The sequence below is a fragment of the Nestor notabilis genome, unplaced genomic scaffold, assembly GCF_000696875.1.
Source record: "Nestor notabilis isolate BGI_N333 unplaced genomic scaffold, ASM69687v1 scaffold5158, whole genome shotgun sequence".
Classification (NCBI taxonomy): domain Eukaryota; kingdom Metazoa; phylum Chordata; class Aves; order Psittaciformes; family Psittacidae; genus Nestor; species Nestor notabilis.
In genome coordinates this window covers 39,372-61,379 of record NW_009940440.1, presented here as the reverse complement: position 1 = coordinate 61,379, position 22,008 = coordinate 39,372, and the positions used below count along the sequence as shown (strand labels likewise).

Genomic DNA, 22,008 nt, shown 5'->3' with positions numbered 1-22,008 from the left:
GTCTGCCTTGAAAAATTACAGCCCCAAAGGTTAATTCTGTAACTTCAGATACTATTGTCAACATGATATTACGGTGGGGAGTGCTGGGCAATTTACTAACAAACAATGCAATAATGGAGACAAATGGCAGTGAACTATCCTGTTACTTTTGGGGTGTTCTATTTTCGCTTGTGCTACAGCATGTCTGGATTTTAGCTTCATCTCTCACCTTGCAAGGTGAATATATCTATTTTAGTCTAGAAGCTTTCTCACATGCACTGAAATGCATGTGGAATCAGAGCTGTAGCATGAAAAGAGGGTAGATTAATTTATGCTATGTAAAAGTAAGACCTGTGTGTATTGTGTGGTGAAAGCTGTGACAGCAGGAACATGTGAATGTGCCTTAAATCTGTATCTTCTGTATATGCCCTGATGAGGCCGGAGAGGGGACCGCTGTGCTGCCCAAAGGGCAGGTGCTACAGGTGGAGAGTTTACCATGGTTGGGAACATGCCAGGGGCTTCACTGAGTTGGGATGGGAGAGTCACCCGCCCTGGTAAGTAGGAGCAGGATGGGCCTGGGATGATGGGGCAGCAGGGGCAGGAAGAAGAGCTTGCTAGGGGCAGATCTTAACAGTCACTTTGGGAAACACTTGTGATCTTAACAGCATGTTCTACTGGACTAGACATCTTGTGAGAACATTCCCTCTCACTCTTCTGGTTATTGGCCTGTGTTTTCAAGTGAATTTAGCATTGTGTAGCTGGTCCTATATACTGAATGTCCATTTTTCACAGGACAGTGGTGCAAATTGCCCTTTCTGGAGAAGTACATGATAAAATGCCTCATCCCACCCTGGGAAGGATCATGATGACTATTCCTTCAGTCTCTGACCTCCGTGCTGAATTTGAGAATTGAAACTATGATTTAGACCCACACTGAGTGCACCACTTTATGTCATGAAAGTGAGGAGACTACCTCCAAAATGAAAGGAATGGTGTTCAGTAAGCAGGAAAGGTAAACGGGGGAAAAAATGCAGCTCATTACTCTTCCTGAAGCAAGGTGGTGTTCCAGGAAGAGTTACTGAGTTAACATCCTTAAGGGGGTGAAAGAACTTTGAAGTAGGTCGAATCTGTAGCATTAATCCTTGATTCTTGGTAACAAAGCCTTGATAACAAAAACTATCCAAAGGCTCTAGTCCACATTCAGACAATTATGCAATCAATTTTATGGTTACGTAAAAAAGTGTGAAAAAGTAAGATGTCTTTGGTTTTATAGTATCTTCTTAGAAGAGATAAAAATAGGTTTCTCAATTGTCCTTTTACAATCTTAATATTTAAGTTAAACCAGGTATTTTTTAATCCTTAATCAACAAAATAGAACAATTGTAGGAATCTGTAGCAATCTGTAGCAGCAGATTGCTGCTAAAAGTCTAAGGGTAATTAGCCAAAGGACCCATACAGACACACGTAAGAAGTTTTTGACAAAAGGCAAAATCTCAGTATTTTAAGCTGATCTCGGGCTGAAACAGTCCCCCCACATATGAATGCCACTTTAGTGTGGATTTTTGCTTTAAATTCTCTTTGCTAGATGGCTAAAACTTCTGTTTCCATAGGTTTATGTACAGGGCTTGAGTATGCACCGTGGAGAAAGCAGGGCTGGGGAACCACTGAAACCTGAATGCCTTCTGAATGCTTTTTGCAGGCTACATGTTAACTCACATTTTGATGTTATCTGACAATAATGTGAAAAAAGCCGAATGGCCACAGGCTGTATGAAATGAAGTCACGGGCCATGCATTCCCCAGCTGTGGTGCAAAGGAAATGACTGATAAAAATATTTTTTCTAGCTGACCTCTGGCTTACCTTTGTCTGCCAAAGAATTTCTGGCTAATTCCCCTTTAAAGCTTTCTTGCAGCTACAGCCTACTCCTACAATCTTCCGTGTCAGAAAATACGGACCCCATCTGAGTCTGTTTATCAATGTACTTTAGATAAAAAATGAATGAAAGCTTTGTTCTATATACTGATAATGCTCCTTAAAAGAAAGTAAGTCGCTCTATTCCTGGATAGGGATAGAACAGCGCTTGGCATTTGCATGGCTCATTATTACAGAAACTACTTTGTCCCTATACTACTGCATAGATGTACATGGGGACAGATTTATGAGGGGCTATGGAGTGCTCACTCTGGCAGTAGCAAGTATGTGGACAGTGAGCAGCCTAATGTAATTCAGAAACCTGCATCTGATGCTTAGGCTCAGTGTGAGGAGTCTGACCCATGAGAAATAGATTTAGAAAGCTGGAAAGCTGAATGAGATAGTTTATCGATTAAGACATAGGTAAATTATAAGGAGGAACAGGATTTAAACAGCATCCTTCAGTGAGATTAGGAACTCAATACCTGTCTGAAGGGTTTAAGTGGATTAGAAGTCATGTTCATGTTTGTCTTTTTCGTTGTTTTACAATTAAGAAAAACAGTACTGCTGTCCCACTCTTGCCATCCTTGCTTAGAACATAAAAGACTAAGGTTCAAAGTAGGACAGGAACATGCGTTTTTATGTACAGCATCACTGCTTTCATGTGTCAGCCTATTCCTTTAGACCAACTAGACAAGGCTTAGAATCAGTTCTCTCTTTGGCCCAACATGAAGAGAAGATTGCTTTCATGTTTAGGTCCTCTGTTTTGCTGGGGACTATTTTCTGCCCCAAGAAGCCATGCCACTGTGCAGAAGACCACAAAGTTCACTGAGCCAGAAAACAAGAGGAACAAATCTGGGTACTCTATGGATAAGCTGTTCGGCTGAGCTGGGACCAGCTGGGTTCTGGTAGTGCTTCCCCCAAAGAAGGAACATTTCTCTGTCTCTGTGTTTTGCTTTGTTTCTATGTTATACTCTTTTACTACAGAAAGTTAGCCACTCTCCAGGCATATAGGAGGTGTATTTTTACTCTAACGAGATAATGAAAGAACAGGTTATACGTAAGCTGTTCAGGGATCAAATGTGCAAGTCATGTCCAGTGCTTAAAGAAGGTGGAAGTTGCTTACCTTCAGGACAGGATCCTGGGAGGCAGGGACCCCACAGCCCTTCTGTAGCTCCACAGGTCTGAAAGGGAGTGGGATTTCAGGTGCTTTCCCTCTTTTCTGTGCTTTCTACTGAGTAGGTTACACAAACCTTCATGTCTGTTGGCTTGCACCCTGGCAGTATGCAATTGAGTCATAAGCAGTACCCAAGCATGCTTTTTTGTTGTTTTTTGAATGCTTGATTTAGTTAACTGAAGTGGGAAAAATACTGGTTTTTTTTCTTATGAATATAGCCCTTTAAAATTATTTAAATATGGGCTAATAGGAGATGCAAATGCCTCATGTCCCTCTGCCAGCACGAAATTTCCCTGAAATGAAGGGAATCACACAAGTCAGTTTCCATAGTTTATTAGTACAAACAAGGCATACACAAGACTGTATATTGTTTGAAGACTGCAATAGATTTCTAATTTAACAACTCTGTAACAAAATTTAACTAAATTTGACATTTATGAAAATATAAATCTCTGATTGGGTAGGTTTTCCCAACAATACAAAGTTTACATAAAAACATTCAATATGATCTAGTAGTTGCAAACAAGTTAGGAAAAATCATTCAAGTCACTTAATATACTATATTGGCTTGTACATTGAACATTCACACACTACATTAAGTTCTAGCTTAGCATTCATTTCTTGGAAATTTGTGGCATGGAGTTCTGATTTGAAAAATAAAATTGTTTTGTTTAAATAATTTGAAATTATTTCCCCAGGTATGCCATCTTTAGGATATGGAAGGAGGGAAAAATCTTATCCTTTCAGATGCTGTTCAGTGTTTTTGTTTACTTGGGCAAAATGTAATTTTTTTTTTAAAGCATTTGTCATTAATTCACAATTTCTGCCTTGAAACTGGTAAAATTGTACAAAAGGCTCAGAACAGTTCTAAAGCAGAAAATGAATCTCGTTAAGTATGTGGAAGTAAGAAAAACCCATTATAAAATGGAGCAGTAAAGGAGCTTTGGACAGCCTTTACATTTAGTGGCGTATTTCAGCACATATACAACTAGTCCCAGAGTGTTTGGTCATCTGATCTGTTAGCATGGGAAACAACAGAAATGATAGTAAGGCAGTGTTATCAAGATTAATACATGGCATGTCTCAAAACTTCCTACTAAGATTACTTTGGGGACATGGGAGATAACTTCAGACTTTCTTACAACAAAATGGATAGCAACCTTTTAAAACAAAGAAATTCATGTGTTTAACTGTTTGTAACACCCCTTTCCCTTTGAAAAAGTTTTCATTATGACCTGTACTAATACACACTGTGAAGACCAAAAAAAATCCTCAAACAAAAAATACCCCCCCAAATCCTGTATTCCTTTTACGACCTAGGTTTTTGTCATTGTTGCCACAAATCCCTGCATGCAATTAAAAAAAAAAATAAAAATCTTTCAGTCCATTCATTGAGGTGAACAAATACTTATCACCTCACACGCTGACATGTTTGCAGCTGACAGGCACCTACTCCTTCAACACAAAGACTAATCCCAATTAAAAAATAATAAAAATCAGTAGGTATTTTTTAAATGATGATGGAATGTATCAAGTGTTCCAGGTTGGCAGGTGACATCTTGTCATTGCACCATCAAGCAGAAAAACACATTTTTGCAAGTGGGTATAAAGTTGGCTGTTAGCTATAGACCCATCTAGGCGACTTGGTATATAAAATAGTGGTCTGACTTTCTTACCGATCATGTGGCGCTTTAGTTCTAGTTAAAGCAGTTTGTCAATCCCAGATAAGATCACCTAACTTCTGTAATAGCATAACATTTTTGATAGTATTGCTAGAAGTTTTTAATCAAGGCTCTGGTGAAATCCTGGACTGAACCTTGTGTTCCGAAATTTAAAAAACTCTGCAGCCCATTTGCTTTATGCTTGCTTTTATCTTTACATAAATGTAAGAGTATTTGTCGAGGAAAAAACAGCTGCTCTGCCCTCTGCTGTTTCTGTCTGTCTTCCAAGAAATGCACTGATTTTTACATGAATTCAGAAGACAAATCTATGCATGTATACTATTATTCAGATAAGCTCATCCAGACGGTTACTCAGTTGTCAGAAGCAAAACTGTGCCCTCTGCAATCTATGGCTGAGCACACTCTCTCATAGCAATAGTTGTGTTTTTTGGTTGGTGTTGCCTCACTCACCTCAGGCTCTGTCACTGTAATGGGGCTATCCCTTGCAAATACTTCTGTTGATTCCCTCCAAATGCAGTCTGCAGTGACTTTGAAGCTATAATTGTGACATTTTGGCCTAATCACTTGTGTTGTGTTGTTGAAAATCTGACGGCTGTTTGAAGTAGCAATTTTGATTTTCAGTGCAGCATCGACTCGATCCACTACAGTGTAAGTACCTATACTTCCATCATCAAATCCGATAATAATATTTAAATGTCTCTGTGAGAGGGCAAGAAAAGTGGGAGTTTTATAAAGAGAACAGGCACCGATGTTTTTGCCATCCGCTAGCCTCATTACAATTAAGCTAGAGACTGCACCATTGTCATCATCATCTTCACTGCGAAAACAGATGTACACAAGATAGCGGCCATCACGAGACAGCCTCTGCCGCCAGATGACACCCGGAGCATGAACCACACGAAGTTTTCCACTGTATAAATCAAGCACGTTGATATTCTCATCACCACGGGTTATAATTCCTAACTTCCCATTTGGGGATATTTCGAAGTCTTCCAAATTTTTTAAGAAATTGGTAGGCAATTGTACGCGTCTGCAGATGACTTCTTCTGTTAGGCTCCAGATGTTCACAGTTTCAGTAGATGTTATAAATACTATAATATCTGGGCAGTCTGGTATCAGCTTAATATCCACAATGCTTGCACCATCATCACAGCAGAACTTCTTGGTTATACTTCCTGTCCAGAGACTCACTGCCAAGACTTTATTCTTCGCCATTCCGACTACAAATGTGTTTGCAGTTGTTATAAATGCATTCTGTAAGGCAACTAAAATATTGCAAACCCTATGTCCTGTAGCCAGTCGCCAAACTCTGGATGCATTTTGCTCGCAGAGAGAGACTACAAATTGATCGTTATGAGTAATCATTAGCTCTGAGATTTTTTGTCCATTAATACGAAAGATATTTTCACCACTAACTGTGTGCCACACATACTGGCTGCATTTATCATCTGATGTAACCATTATGTCTCCAGAAGAGGTTAGCACACAGTTTTCGACAATACCTTCATGTTTGAACACAGCTTCAATAAATCCAGTGCTGAAGTTCCACTTATGGACAGAATCTGATCCATCTAATGTGTATATTAATTCACCTCTAGCTGGCAACACCAGTCTTTGGATAGGCTTGCCAGACTTGTCAATATTGGACATAGCAGTTATGATGTCTATATCCCAAATAGAAAGGACACCACTGGTGGATAAGGATAGCAGCATGTTATGATGATTTGATTTAATTAGCCTGACTATAGTTCCTGAGATTTCCTGTAAGCTTGCCATACACTGTCCTGTATCTCTTCTCCAAACAAAAATGGCTGAGGTATTTTCCATTGAAGCAATTATACAGTTGCCATTTTTGGACAACACGGCAGATATAAAGCGCTCATTGTGTTTAGCTCTAAACTTTTCAGCCACCTTCCACACACGAGTGTCAAGAAGTTCAATGCTGAGAGCCTTACAAATCAAAATTGCACTTTGGTCTTCAGAAAGCTCTATGCTGACAACTTCACTGTCTTCTCTCCGGCAGTCAAAGTCATCTGTAAGCTGGGGATTCGCGATTTCCTCTGTAGTCCAAACAGAGAGGCTACCCTCACTGTCCACCATCACCATTTCTTGGGCTGTGTCCAGAATGAGAAGGAATTTCACAAATCCACTAGAAAACTCAGACGTCACAGTGGCCAGTTTCTCTCCGCTGCCCAAGTGAAAAATGGTCGCAGTGTTTAAATACTGTCCACAGAATGCATAGACTCCATCTGGAGAACACTGCACACAGGTCACTTCGTACCAGCAGTGGAAGTGATAGAGAGGCCAACCATAAAGCAGATCTATTACAGTAACGTCTTTGCTGGCCTCCAGCCAAGCAAGTGCATGGTTGACTGATAAGGTAAACCCATTTATAAAACTGGAGCCCCCCATAATTCCACAATGTTTTGACCCCTTAATTTCCACCTCAGACAGAAGACAGGAATTTACATTATCGTATACCAAAAGAGTGTTTTTTGTTGTAGCCACTACAAGATACTTTTCATCACTAGTAAGCTTCATCCCCAAGATAACAGATGGAGCTGTTGTAATCTGCCTTAGTAACTGGCGGGTCTCTACATCCCACGTGCTGATGGAGCCATTTTCTAAAGCAGCAATAATTGTGCTGGGATTAAAAGTAGGCAAAATCTCAGTGACATGCATGCAGCTGGAAGACAGAGGCAGGCGCTCGGGGCTGTAAGTCACATCCATGGAGGAATGCAAGGGGACGATAGAGCAGTACTTGGGTCCATCCTTGTCACATTCTAAGAGGAGATGTCTGAGTTTGGGCAATGAACTTACTACTGGGAGAAGCCTCTGCTGCAATTCAGCGGAGAGTGAACCTGGGTATTTTACTACTTTGAACTTAATACTGCGGAGGGTACTGGCCAGAAATTTCAGCTCCTTTTCTTGAGCGTAGGTGTAAGCCAGTTCTATGTCAGAAAGTGCTTTATCAAACTGCCCTATTCTAATCATGGTATACAGCCAGCTGAAGTTCATAATGACTCCGTACAGAAGATCATCTGTTCTTCCACATCTTGTCAAGTGGTGAATAAGCTCTGTCATTTTTCTGTGATTGATAAAAAAGATATCAGGCTCTAATGGATTACACTGAAAGACCCATGGCTGATCAGGTGCTTGCCTGTCAAAAGCAGTCTGATCCATGTAGTGCTTTTCATCCTTGTTCAGGCCTCTACTGTCACGGTCAGGACAACTGTTCAGATATTGGTCACTGCTGCAAAAAGGCTTTCTTCGTCCACTTGACCAAACACCAAGGAAATACTCTGCCATGATTGTGTGCATTTCACGCAACTCTTCCTCATTGTGCAGGTACAATTTCTGGGCAATTAGTTGCAAGTGCCTATTTGCCCAAAGAAGCAGTGTTACATTTTTCACCTGTCGCTCTATTAAGTACCCATGTAAGCCCTCCTTAAGCCTTGCGATGTATATATATGGAATTCTCAGTGGGTTACTCTCTCTGACACTCTCACTCAGCTCGTACACAACACTGTTGTCCAGGGCTAAAATATCTTCCAGTTCCATTTCACTAAGGCCAGATTTGGACATAGTGATGTAGCCAAGTGCTCTTGACAATAGTCTTGATCCACACTTGCTTTCCAGTGACCAAAACAATTGCTCTATGCTTTCATGGACAGTGACACAGAGGGAGGAGTCATCCACATCTTTGTGAGATCTCCAGTTCCTGACCTCTCTGAAGGTTAAGTTCACAAACATAGGCAGTGTGCACTTGGAGAATGCTTCATTGACGTAGATTTGTTGCCCTGATGTTACTTTTCTTTTAACTCGCAGCAGCTGATGTTTCAGTACTTGGCTACACATCTTTCTGTCCCTTGCAGTCAATTCAATGTAGTTGTTGTCTTCATGAATAAGGCACCTCAGTTTTTGAAGGATCCCATGCTTGTTTGGCAGTGTTGACAAAATTATCCGTACTGAACGGGGAAGGTGAATGGGAAGCCACCAGAGCTTCCTACCATCATCACTATCTGTTAGCTGTTCTAGGGCATCAAGTATTATCACCAGCGGCCTGTGGAATGAAGACTCATTCAGGAGATTTATGAACAAGTCCCGAAGGTCATGAATCTTTTTTGGGTAACTTTGTATGAGGCAACGATAGTTGACTGCTAATTGTTCACAAATGCTTTGAAGTATACTCTTCAGATCTGTACTTGTTTCAGTGGATCCCAAAAATCTTATGATTACCACAGGGTCAGAATCTGGTCCCATCTCTTCTTGCAACCAGGAGTAGGCCTAGAATATAGAGCATAATTTAGATAATATCCGAATGAAGCACAGTAACAGAGTTTATAAATAGTGATTACCTGTAATAAACAAATGTTTTAAAATGTTACTGGCTGAATGGAAATGCTTTCACTGGCAGAATTCAAGTTGGGTTTGATTTATGTGCACTGAATGAAATTCATATAATATGCCGTCTTTATTTAGCACAGGTAGTGTCTCACAACACTAAGATCCAGATCCACAAAAGGGATCCATAATGTAGTCCACAAATCCCAGGGTACTCTTTGCAAAATCCATGTCTCAATTCTGAAATTCAGTAGCTAGACTCCCTTACAAATAAATTTCCTTAGACACTAAGCAATGTCATCCTTGGCCAAGCAGACCAGCTTGCCATATAAACTTTTTAACACTGATTCCCAGTTGAGTATAAATGCATGCCCTGATGATTTTGGAGGAGAGGGATCAGAGAACAGATTGCCCTTTACTAGCTGGTTATCTGAAATTCTGAATCACGGAAGTATGCTCTGTCTTGGTGTGTCTATGACTTTTGCTCTTACACACTGCTGCAAGGGGTAAAAAGTATTTCTTGCTGTTTTTTTGGTTGGCATACTCTAAGCAAGTAAGGAACGTGGCTTTAAGCCCTCAGTCTGTGCAGGCTAACACATTCGGTTCTCTTACTTGCTAAGTCTCTTTACCTCAAGTTATTACAGTTATTTTATTTCAAAAGAAAAGCATATCAAGAGTCTCTAGGTTAGCTTATGTACTCAGATCTGAGTTGCAAAACCCAATTTCATTTATGCAACTAATGTGAATCTATAGGAAGTCACATTTGTGAAAGATATGGGATTTAAAACATTACTGTTTCCTTTTCTATTTCCTTCTTGCTGATACAGCTGTTTCCCAGCCTACTGTGCTAAATTCTCTGAGCACCCTGCAGGGCATTCAAAGTGGTGACTCCCAGCTGGAGAATTAGGCATATTGATGCCATCTTGGACTTTTTCTGCGTCTGGTCCTCCCTTGCACAAACTGTTTCACTCATCTCCCTGTAGTACTCTGCTCAATGACTTAAACAGCATATGTCAGATAATAAGTACAGGTATTTTTGCAGGTTTTTACAGACAGATATGTAGCAAGTGTATCAGACTAATTCCAAAATAATTTCTGATGAGAACATAAGATGGCACGATTTGGAAAGACATATTGTATTTGTGATTAAGACCAAAACCAGCATATGATGTTTAGATGGTTCCAGATTTGCAGGACCTCAGTGGAACAATGGAAAGAGATCCTTCTAAATTACATGTTGTTAATTCAAAAACATATTGATTCCTATTAGGTTTTTAAGAGTTCTGACAAAGTATTTTTGGTCTGGCTAAGCATGATACAGATACCATATTATTGAAAGGTTAAGTCTTTTTCTGAGTATGTGTACGATAATATGCAGAATATAGTTTTTATTATTTTTATTTTATATATTGAGGGCTGATATAACATCTGTTGACAAAAGGAAAAATGAAAACTAAGTTGTCCTTCACACACTAATACTCCTAAGTTCACTGTATTATGTAATGTATTTATTTACCTTCTTTGCCACTTCGGCTAATAAAAGAGTCTTCCCTGTGCATGGTCCACCGTATATGATAAGAGGGTTAATGTGTCCTATTTTGCTGGGTAGAATATACCTATGAACTATGTTTAATGCTTCACATCTGTATTCATAAAAAGTGGAGTATGTTTTACATAGCGATGAGTGTTGAAGAACTTCATCATACAGCAAGTCAGTCTCGGTGTCAAAATTCTGCTGCACTGTTGCTTGGATTATATCAATCATATCTTCATAGAATTGTTTGCCAAGTCCTTCGATGTAATGGTTCTCCACTTCTTGGGAGTAACCCAGTTTCATGTCACAGTGAGTGACGGATGTGTACACTCTCAGATTGGATGATGCCACAATGGTAGGAATGAATTCATCCCTGAGCTTGATTAGTTTCTCATGGGCTTCTGGATCTCGTAGATACTTCCCAGCCGTATGTATCACATCCATGTATTTTCCCATCTCTGGAATTTTAACGAAACGTTCAATATTGGCAATTTTCCGAATATAGCAAACACACTTCTTTAGGAAAGCTGGTGTTTGTTTACCCAAAGCAAAATCAAGTTCATCTTCAATAGCTGAGGATGAAAAGAGAACACAGTCTGTTAACCTTTCTTTATAAGCAGTTCAAGAACATCCCCCTGACTCAACATGAAGATTCTTAAATGATTGCATGTTTTCTGTAAAAAACAGAAAAAGCACAGAAAAATTGCTGTGCACTTTCATATGGGTTTGATCTCAAGCAAGCACAGTGAACATTTTTTTCCCTCTTCAATTATATGAGAAATGCTGACAGAAATATATTTTTTTGTTTGTGGAAAGGTTGATAGAAAAGATAATAAATGAATATATACAAATATTTAGTCTGAACTTTACCAGAGGAAAGATATCTCTTTGCTTGGCCGTGTTTCATTTTCCCTTTCTCATACAGCAATTTCACAGCAGTCTTAAAAATCTTCTTAATCTCTTCTGATATATCTTGCCATTTGTTCTCATTCATAGAACTTGAAGAAGATTCCATCTTTTAAAAATATCCATAGTTAAACAGTGGCTGGAATACACACATCTACAGCTTCAGAAAGTAAAAGTCTATTCAAGGTCATAAGTAACATGGTAACAGAGAAACACATACAATAAAAAAAAAAGAGTTCAATTTTTTATACTGCAGATAATAATAATGCATTCCAATTTAGAGATATGAAAGTTTTAGCTACTCTGAGTATTTTCTGAATTCTTACAGCTAATGCAATATTTTTCAAGAATACCAATAACACCTTTATAGAAAGAGGGTTTTGAGAATCAAGTCTGAAATAAAGATAATAAAGCAGCAGTAATACTGCTAAAATTATTGATCCTTTAATGAGAAGCAAGAATAATTTAAACTTGGATCTCAAAACTGAAAATGAGGTTCCTGGTACCTGTAATTAAGCGCCTCGTATTAGCTACCATATTTGAAAAATGCAGGATTATGTGTGACATTACTTTCATTCATTGCTATAGCAACAGCAATCTTGCTGTCTTCAGAGAGGGACTCTAATATAAATTCACTAATCCTTTCAGATGGTATCTCACAGATGCTGTGATGGAGGTTTCTCTAAGGCAGCTGGTGGTCACTGCTGCATTACTTACTGCAGGTGAAGTGTTTAAGGGGTCTCCAGTTTTCCCGGAGGGTGTAACAAGAAAAAGAACAGCTTCCAAGATAAGCTCCCCAGCAACTCTTTCTGGACATGTTCAGAGCTGCATATCTTTCATTACTTCTGTAAATTTCTGAGGTATAGCTCTATGTTAACTTTAAGTTATGAACATCTTTTTACTTACTCCTGTGTATCAATGGCTTGAGGAAAGGTACTAAGTTTTAACAACAAAAAGGCCAAGGTTTATTCATAGAGATATTGTGGGTATTAGCAAAGAGTGTAAAGTTAGAGAGCTTGCTTTTTCCCTTGTGATCAGTACTTCAGAATTATCCACATTATACTTTCCTCAACTCATTAAAACTCTTTCTGTGTCTGTGTTTTTCATGTTTTCAATGTTTTTTCATGCAACAGAGAAAATATTCTGCTACACAATAAGTGAATTCAATATAACGGTTTAATTTCATTTTCTTGTATAATACAGTATGCACTCAAGATGAAGTGAATACTCTGTTAAGGACTTCATTTTGTGCACTGAAATCTGTCCCTGGGTATATTGGATGTGGAGCAGTATAGAACTGAGCCCTGGGTGATATATGGTTTTTATTGTCATCAATTAAAGACAAATGCTTGTTTTAAAAACGATAATTAACAGTATTAAAAAATCTCGTAGAATACAGTTAGTAAATTAAAAGTATGAGATCTGACTTGGGACGGCACTAAACACTTGTTTGACTGTTAAAGAGCTTTCTTGCATGGGAATTGAAGGGAAAATGTGTATTTCCTCTGTGAATCCTGTTCACTGAAATCAAGCAAAGGCACAATATCAGGGCAGGAAAGCCTGAGCATTCCCTATTCCAATATCAGGGAAAAGAAGAGAAATCTGTGCACTAGCCCCAACAGGTTGAGTACAGTGCACTTGCTCTGGCTGTTACCAGGGTCATGACCCATCATGTTCCTCGGTCTTTCACAGCTGCTCCCTTCACCATGTACAGGAAAGGAGCATTACAGCACCAGTTGCTCTGGTGTGGACAGGGCTGTAGAAGCTAGTTCAGACACAGAAGCAAGCACTGGGCTTAGGGACTGCCTGCCACTGTACTGAGAGAGAACAATTTTTTAAGGAGGTGACTATGACTTACCGTATTCTGGTAGCTCTTCAGCATTTCAGATTTTGGTCTGAGGTAATAAGCTGGTGGAACTGCATTCTCATCCCTGCAGTACCACTCTTCTAAAATCCTTGTCTCTAGCTTGGCTTCTACAGCAGCATCCAGGATCATTTCAAATTCTGCTGACTCAACTTCCCCCGGTATTCGGATGTTCCCGTACTTCTCTCCCAGTAGGCCCTGTGTATTTGCAGGAAAGTAGGGATTACATTTTTCTTTTTAGTTATTCAAAACCCCTCCTCAGGATCTGAACTTCATAAAAATCACTGTGGTAGTACCTTAATGACTTTGAAATTACTAGAAAGGGAAACAGATACAGTGTAAGATGATTACTGTTAAGGGTACAGTACTGAGCTGTATCCTACTATGATGACTTGGCAAAATTTCAAATAGATGCATTGTCTTTCGTAATATTAACTGGTAATAAAAATACAAAGGCATTCAAAAGAAGTAATTAAAAAATACCCAACATACTTAGCACAATATTGACCCATTTATTGTTGATTCCCATTAGTCAGAGGTTGGAATTAATCTCACATGCAAAAGTGAATGTCAAAATCCTTTTCTCTGGACTCAGGATAAGGATGTATCTCTGGATTCTTTACCTCTTGGCTTCATTCTTAGTTCACAGTAACGGAACAAAAGATTTTATATTTTGTTTGATGCAAGTTCACATGATGTTATGCATAACTCATATTAGTATTATTAAATATGTGGCTTATACCAGCAATACCAAAGATCAATGCTGCAGAACCACAAGCTGCTTTGATGTCTTATATTCCCTTATTGCAAAAAGCATTCAATATCTTTGCCCCAGTATGAACCGGGACACTCAATGAACAGTGGGGTCATGGAAAACAGTTTTGACCAAATATCAAGTAGAAATGGATCAAACCCCATTTTAGTACTTAAATGCATATTTTGTTGTATAAAGGTAAGTTTGTAATATTGCTTGCAATGCTATGAATACACTTTTTTGAATTTATCTCTGTAGTTTGCTGTCCATAAATGTTTTATAAAAATATGATTGTAATGTCCTACATCTTTGCCCAAGATAGAGTAATAGGAAATTACTGCATTCTTTTGATGTTTTTTTTCAAATTTGTGATCGTCAGATTATATTTGCATTCAAATCTTGGTCCACAGAAGTCAGTGAGAATTCTTACTTCATTTAAAATGGGAATCTTTTCTACTTCTTTCCTCATTTAAATCTATTCAGTAAAGATTTTGAGTTAATGAGAAGGAGTACTTGATGTGGAGAGGAACCAACAATATCAGCATCTTGATTTGAATCAGAAAGATCTCTTAGTAAAGTAATGCTGATGCAAATACAGTAGTACCCTAAAAATGTAAATGACCTTGTTTGTAAATAATAAATCCTAAATATTCATTATTTTTAAACCACTTATCATAATGAGAAGCCGTTTTAAACTCTTCCAGCTGTAACTAAACCCTGAAAATCAATAACTGATGATGATGAAGCCTGCTTCAGTGACTATAAAAGCATGGAGCCACAGACGGCTTTTCTGAATCCAGTTGTGTTGGCAGAGGGTACTCAAGCAGCTCATCTTGCTAGTTGCTGTAGCCTCAGTGCAGAGACATCAGAGCAGTGTATGTGAACACTCCTTAACCTCTTTCAGGCAAAACCACCTCGGTTCACTCAGACCACAGTTCACTTGTGTAAACTAACCTGGCTGATATTTGCTTGGAGCAGATAAGGAAGCGCTCACATGAACTAGAGCACCGACTCTGATGGCTCCTCCAGCAGAGGAGTAGTGACAAAGTGCTGGTGGACAGGAAAAAGTCAATGTCTGTTCACTGCTTAGGAGAAATGAAGAAATGTAGAAGTTGTGCTAGTTCATGCAGTCCAGGTTCCAGGCTCTGACAAGTCCCAGCACCCAAGTCCTTCAAGAAGCTGCTCCAATGGAGAGGCATTAGGGCAAAAATGGGTTTGCCTAGCTGCCCATTCAGATCCCACAGCAGCTTCATTCAGGGTGCACATCAAGGAGTCAGGAGAAAGGAATAAATGTGTTCAGTAACTAGAATTAAGTAATAATCATTTTAATTAAATGATCCAGTATTTTTATATATGTGGATTTTCTTTTTTTGGTGATCATCCTAACTAGTAGCTCCCTTCCCTTCTGTAGACAGAACTATATTGCTTTACATAATAAGATAACTGGGGAAAATTTCTAAGCTTTTACTGTTCTGATCTATTCATAGAGCCTTATAATTTTGGAATTCTGAATCTGCAGAGGTTAAACAAAATATAATATTATTTTCCTTCTTTTTCAAGTGAGGTTAATAACTCGTATCATGCTGAATTGCAAGCCTTTGCACATTCAGATTGATGTAGAAATTTAATATATATCTCTCAGAGGAGCTTCACTATGCAAATTTTGCAATTACCTTGTATAGCAATTATTACAAAAATTCATTAGGCTACACTTTTTCTGTATTGAAGTCCAGTGGATTCAACAGACAGTTGCCAGAGCAAAGATCAATAGCTGGGCTCTTCATTAATAATAAAATGTCAGCATTAAAATGTCTGGTTTTAATGTACTGCATTTAATCAACTAGATTTGTTTTGGAATTATTCTGTGTACTTTTCTGCTTCTCTGGTACAGTTTGTGCTGTTCTCTCTCCACTCCGTTATAGGTAAACAACGAAGAGCAGTACTTTAAAATGAAAAGAGAGATTTTTTTTCTTGTATCTTATCTGTCATTGCAACAGACATTTTGTAAATAATCCTGTATTAAGAATCATCCTCCTGGCTACTTGAGCAATGCACAATAAAAAGGAAGGCTGACATGATCAGAATACTAGAATCACTGTGGATGGCTGTGTCATGAGCTTTTAAATACAATGGAGGCTCACGCAAATACTAGTTGAAAGCCTTCACTGTTTTTTAAATCAAATGTTAAAGAGCAGAAGGCATACATTTATCATGGTGTATCTCTGTGCTGTAGATGGCATCGCTAATATTTTGCTTGAAGTCTAGCATTAGTTGAGGGAAGAACTACATATACAGACATACATAGAAGATGAATCACACAGTCAGAAGTGTCCTCCATTTGGGATGAAAGCAGTGAGTGTCCATAAAGCTTAATAAACAACAAGATAAGCCTTGTACCATTTTGCTTTGAGATATTTGTCCTCTTCTTGTTTCACTGTGGTTTATGGAAAAATTTTAAGATTAATCTTAAAAGATGACACATACATAGTGCTAGGAAGCAAAGAAACAAGGAAATGTGAAGGAAAGACAGGTAAGAGTGAATATATATTGATTGCACGGAAAGGTGAAAACTGAATCTAGCTTGTTATTGTTGACATCTAGTGTTTGGAAGAGCTAACAGTTCTACCAAGAAAGGAACACATCCATTGAACATCATGCAAGGATCTATGTCTGCTAGAACATTTAGTTTTAAAACTTAAAAAGTGGACCACTGCAAACACAAGTTGCAGAGGCTATGACAGCAGCCCACTGCCATGTATTTTTTCCCCTGAGAACTGCTAAAGGAACAGCAGGCAGCAGGGTACTGACCAGTCTTCTGTAGCTGTGCCCAGCGTACACCAGAAAACTACTGTAGGGATTGTGGTGGAAACTCTTCATACAAGCTGCATGAGTTGGCCAGGCTCAGAGGACACTTCTGAAATTTGTGTTAAACTCATGCATACTGCTTCATGGGGCTGGTGTGAGCAAGGACTCCATGTTCTAGCCAAAAAATTAAGGCACGGTTAATGAGCAGCTGAACAGAGATTCTTATGACACTTATGGCACCTACTTTATGAATATGTAGATTTAGAAAGGCAATTACATGCCTTTGTGTTTTTTATGTTCTAATACAGTAGAACAGACAAGTAAACAAAGAGGAATAGAAATAGTAACATGATAGGGAATAAAAAGATAAAATGATAAAAATAATTACATTTTTAATAAAAAATAAAAATTAAAAATTTCCAGCACTGGAATGAAGAAGGGACTTGATTACAGAAGTAGAGCCAGCAAATTGTAAATACCATGCTGAGGAGGTCTATCATTCAGGGCAGGGCAATCCCAGGCACTGAACTGCAGCTGTGTTCCTCTCAGTGCCCCTACAAAAGTTAGCTGAGGTTCAGGTATTAACACCTGACTTTGTCTACTTGACTTTGACTCAACCATATTTGAAAAATATTCTGGTAAAAAAATTTATGCAGTAGAAATCTCTTCATGGAGTCGTTCCTGTGTTTTTTGATAACTCTGGACTAGCTTCAATTTACTGCCCGGTTTCATTGGCCATTTAACTGAGGTATTGAAACACAGGTCCTCGTCATTTTTCTGGAGAGGACAAAAGTAACTGACAATGTTTGACTAAAGGACTGCGGTATCACCTCCCAGTGCTACAAGCAGGAGGCATGCAGAGTAACTGTAGCTGTTTGCTACCAAGAGACTCATGCTGAATGCTGTGTTATGTCACATAAACACACCAGGTTCCTGGGAAACAGTTCCTCACCTAACACACCTTCCTCTAGATGTACTGCATGCTTTCCATTAACAGTAGTGACTAGTAAAAAAAACCAACCACAACTGCTAAGGACTATAAACAGACTTATGTGTTTGCTAGAATTTTAATAAACTATTTGTAAGGCTACATGGCAGCCTTAGGATGGGTGCATTTGCATGCACAGGCTGTGAAAACTATACCATCCCATGTTCAGACACGGACATAAGGCTTTTAAGTACCTGCTCATAGCAGGGAATAGCCACCTCCCCTCCTTTAGTGTCATTATGGTTAAATTTATATCTGGCTGTATAAGTATACCACAAAACCACTCGAGGTGGTTTTAGAGGCCTAAATGAGATGCTCTGAGCTGCACTTTTACTTCCCAGCAGCTTCAGTGTCTGAACTGCATCCATTTATGCCTGCAGTCTCTGGCATGGATATGTGCCCTGTCTCTATATTCCCAATGAATTCAAAGAAATGCAGCTTCCTTCACAGAAAAATGAAGTAACAGAATTGAAAGAAAATATGATTTCCTACAATCTTCATGTTGTTCCATACTAAGTCGGCAAACAAGAATTACCATTATTTCAGACCTTAATTAAAAATATCATAGTACTCTACAGTAATACCCTGAAACTTCAATTTGTAACAATATCGCAGCATTTTGATGATTATTATAGGAAACTATTTTTAAAGGCAACAGTAATGTTTACACTGTGTTCAGTACCAAGAGATAGTTTTAAATGCAGAATTGTGAATCAAAATCTCCCACCTGATGAGTCATTTTCCTTTAATAGTAAACCAACAAATTAAAGATTCATTAGATTGAAGGTGATTGACCTGTTTAAAGCTACCAGGCTGACAGCACGTATAGAACCCTCAGCAACCATTTGTATATAACAGAACTTTATAGAATTAACACAAAGCAACCTCAGCAGTAGTCTTCTTAGCTTTGTTGAGCCATAGGCTGAAGTTACTATTAACTCAAGATTAAAAAGTGACTGTTTAGATCAAGATGGGAAATATTTTCCTTCTAATATTTGTGGTGTGGAAAGATACTAAATTTATAGGCACAGCCACCATAATGACCAAAAAGAGGAAACTAACCACATTTAGATTTGATCTTGAGATATGATGGATTCATAATGCATGTCATGTAATTAATTCAGATATCATCACTAAAATGTTCGTGAACCCTAATAGCATACCTTTTACTAATACAGAAAAAGCTAACATTTTAGATATATTTAATTTCAACTAAGATATTTAGTGGATTTTTTAATAAAACACAAGCTCTCAAATAACAGCAAGTTATATTCATTACTGATTGGTTTCATTAATCTGTTTTTTTTTTAAAAGAAATTAGTTATGACTGCAAGCCAAGTCATTTGAGAAGTCAGATTTGTAATGTTTTGTGAAGTGATTTCAGATAGTTGCCAACCTAAAAGCAACTTTTGCTCTTTTGCCAACACGGAAAGCTAGACACTAATTGAAAATACAGTTTTGTAGCTGGTGAATGATCTGATCCAATGAACTTCTGCAGGGCTTCATGGGATCAGTTCTACCACTTTTACTTCTTAGTTTTTGTGAAGTTCCATATATGACACAAGCGCATACATACATACTCTCTGCCTCTTCTCAGAGCAGTCCTGGATTGCCAGCTTTTTGAAGAATAAGCATTCAAGAAATAATCTTTGAAGGAGTTAAATCTAACCACAATTCATTTTTTAACCTAAGATACCTCTGTGCATCCAAATTTAAGCAGCCCTTAAACAAGTTGTTCTTGCACGATGCATGGGAGATTAGGAATTATTATTTTCTCCATCTGACTTTGGAATAAGATGCAGGGAATTAAACCTGGGCAGGAATTCAGAGCTATGACAGGCACGCAGCAGTTAGCTATGTATCTAGTAGTGGCAGCTGTTCCTCATTCTCAGCCCTGTCCTTCTTTACAGAAACTGCTCCTTACTGAAGGAAGAAAGCCTTGCTCGCTTGTGAATGAGGTCCTGAGTGACTCACATTTCAGCCTTCAAATTAATGCAAACTTAAACTGGGATCACTTATCCAAATTAGGACAGCTCCATTAGGAGAAAGAGTATCTCACATTATTGAAGATGCAGTGGAATGCTTCACGCTCTGGGGTAAGAATGGCACCCAACATCAGTATTCAGGGGCCACTGAGATGCACCACGGGGTTCTTCAGCAGCTGCTTGACTTGTAGGGACTGAAGTGCTTTTAAGGTGCCTTGGGGTAGTATATTCACCTATTGCAGAGTGTTGGGAAAGGCTGTTCTCACTCATGTCCCAGAAGTGTCTTTCAATTTCTTCCAATTGGTATCCAGGTATGTACAAAGTGAAGACAGAATCACTTCAGCGTTTCTACAAGAAATGCTCCATTGTTTTCAAACCTTACTTTTTATATGTATAGTGGCTACATTCTATGTCCTGTCTTTCTGTCCATGCCCTCACTGGGCGCCAAAAAGAACTGTTGTGGTTTAAGCCCAGATGGTAACTCGGAATCACGCAGCCACTCGCTCACTCCCCCCCTTCTTCCTCCCTGTGCTCCTGGAAGGATGGGGAGGAGAATGAAAAGAATATAACTCCCACGGGTTGAGATGAGAGCAGTCCAGTAACTAAGGCATAATACAAACCACTACTGCTACCAATAATAATGATAAGGGAAATAACAAGGGGAAAGGATACAATTGCTCACCACCCGCTGACCCATATCCAGCCTGACCCGAGTAGCAACCTGGGCCTTCCGGGTGACTCCCCCCAGTTTATATACTGGGCATGACGTGCTGTGGTACGGAATACCCCTTTGGCCAGTTTGGGTCAGGTGTCCTATCTCTGCTTCCTCCTGGCTTCCCCTCCTCCCTGGCAGAGCATGAGACTGAGAAAATCCTTGGTCGGAGTAAGCATTACTTAGCAACAACTAAAAACATTGGTGTGTAATCAGCGTTGTTCTCAGGCTAAAGTCAAAAACGCAGCACTGCACCAGCTACTAGGAGGGAGAAAAATAACTGCTGTAGCTGAACCCAGGACACTTTCGTATTAAATTTGGGGGTGGTAACACAGTGCACTTGCCTGTGTGAACTTGCCTAGGTGTCACATGCAAGTCAGGGCAGGCATGCAGAATTTGTGACGTGTAGGTGTGTTTACCCTCCTTGTCTGCAGAAATGTGGCTGAACTGACATAACAAAGTATATAGGAAGATCACGTCTTAAAAATCTGGAACAAACGGTCCAAAAAGGCCTTTTATTTAACATCCCATTCAAAGAAATTTAGTACAACTATAGGTCTTTTTGGTTTACTGGCAGTACATTGTAACTCTATTCTAGCAGTAGCCTGTAGAAATTATTTATGTGATATAAGATGTTCAGGCACAGCCAGAGATACTTTTTTTTGAAAAACGGAAAACAAAACAAAATCCAAAATAACTGGCTTAGCTGGAACCTTGTTTCTGAGAAATAAATAGGATTTGAATTGAAACTGAGAATTTACTACCAGAAACAAACAGAAAAGAATGTACTTTTCTTTCTTTCTTTCTTTAAGGGAACAAGAGCCAATTTGGTTCAAACTCAAAGCAAAAATGCTAATGGCTAAACAGCAGTGAACCATCTGAACTGAAACCAGAAAAGAATATTTACTTAAATTTATTTCCAGTGCACTAATGATTTCAGTAAGAAGAAAAACAAATACATGAATTAACTAAAAAACCTCAATGGAATATATATGTTAACTGCTTGTTAGGGCAAACTCCAAGCCATTAAATTGAACTTAACTGAACAAGTGAAACCAAGATGGAGAAAGCTGTAATAATGCACTTAATCTAAGCCAGATTTTAGGAAGCTGGAGTTCAAGAGTAGCTGGTGCCCAAGAGATATCCCGAAAATAGCTACCTCTACTCCTTTTCCTTCTAGCTGCAATGTGGTACAGTGTGAGGACCTGCTGATACAAGCACAGAGAGAATATTCTTCAGTTAAATACATCTGACTGCTTTTCTTGCCTATCCATAGTAGTGATCAAAGGAGAAAAGTTATGTTGCATTGGGATTAAGTCTCCCTAAAATACTTCCATACTTCCATTAGAAATAAAAAAAGGGGGGGG

General features: G+C 38.8%; 1 protein-coding gene across 1 annotated transcript in view; it reads right to left on the bottom strand.

The window, feature by feature from the left end:
* Positions 1-4,815: 4,815 nt before the first annotated feature.
* The window catches only part of NWD2 (NACHT and WD repeat domain containing 2), a gene marked incomplete at its 5' end in the record, with an annotated part of 33,998 nt that continues 16,805 nt past the window's right edge, over positions 4,816-22,008 (bottom strand). Inside the window, 4 exons of the mRNA XM_010020340.1 lie at positions 4,816-9,036; positions 10,610-11,199; positions 11,498-11,642; positions 13,392-13,595. Coding sequence (XP_010018642.1) covers positions 5,101-9,036; positions 10,610-11,199; positions 11,498-11,642; positions 13,392-13,595 — 4,875 coding nt within the window. The remainder of the gene's footprint in view (positions 9,037-10,609; positions 11,200-11,497; positions 11,643-13,391; positions 13,596-22,008) is intronic.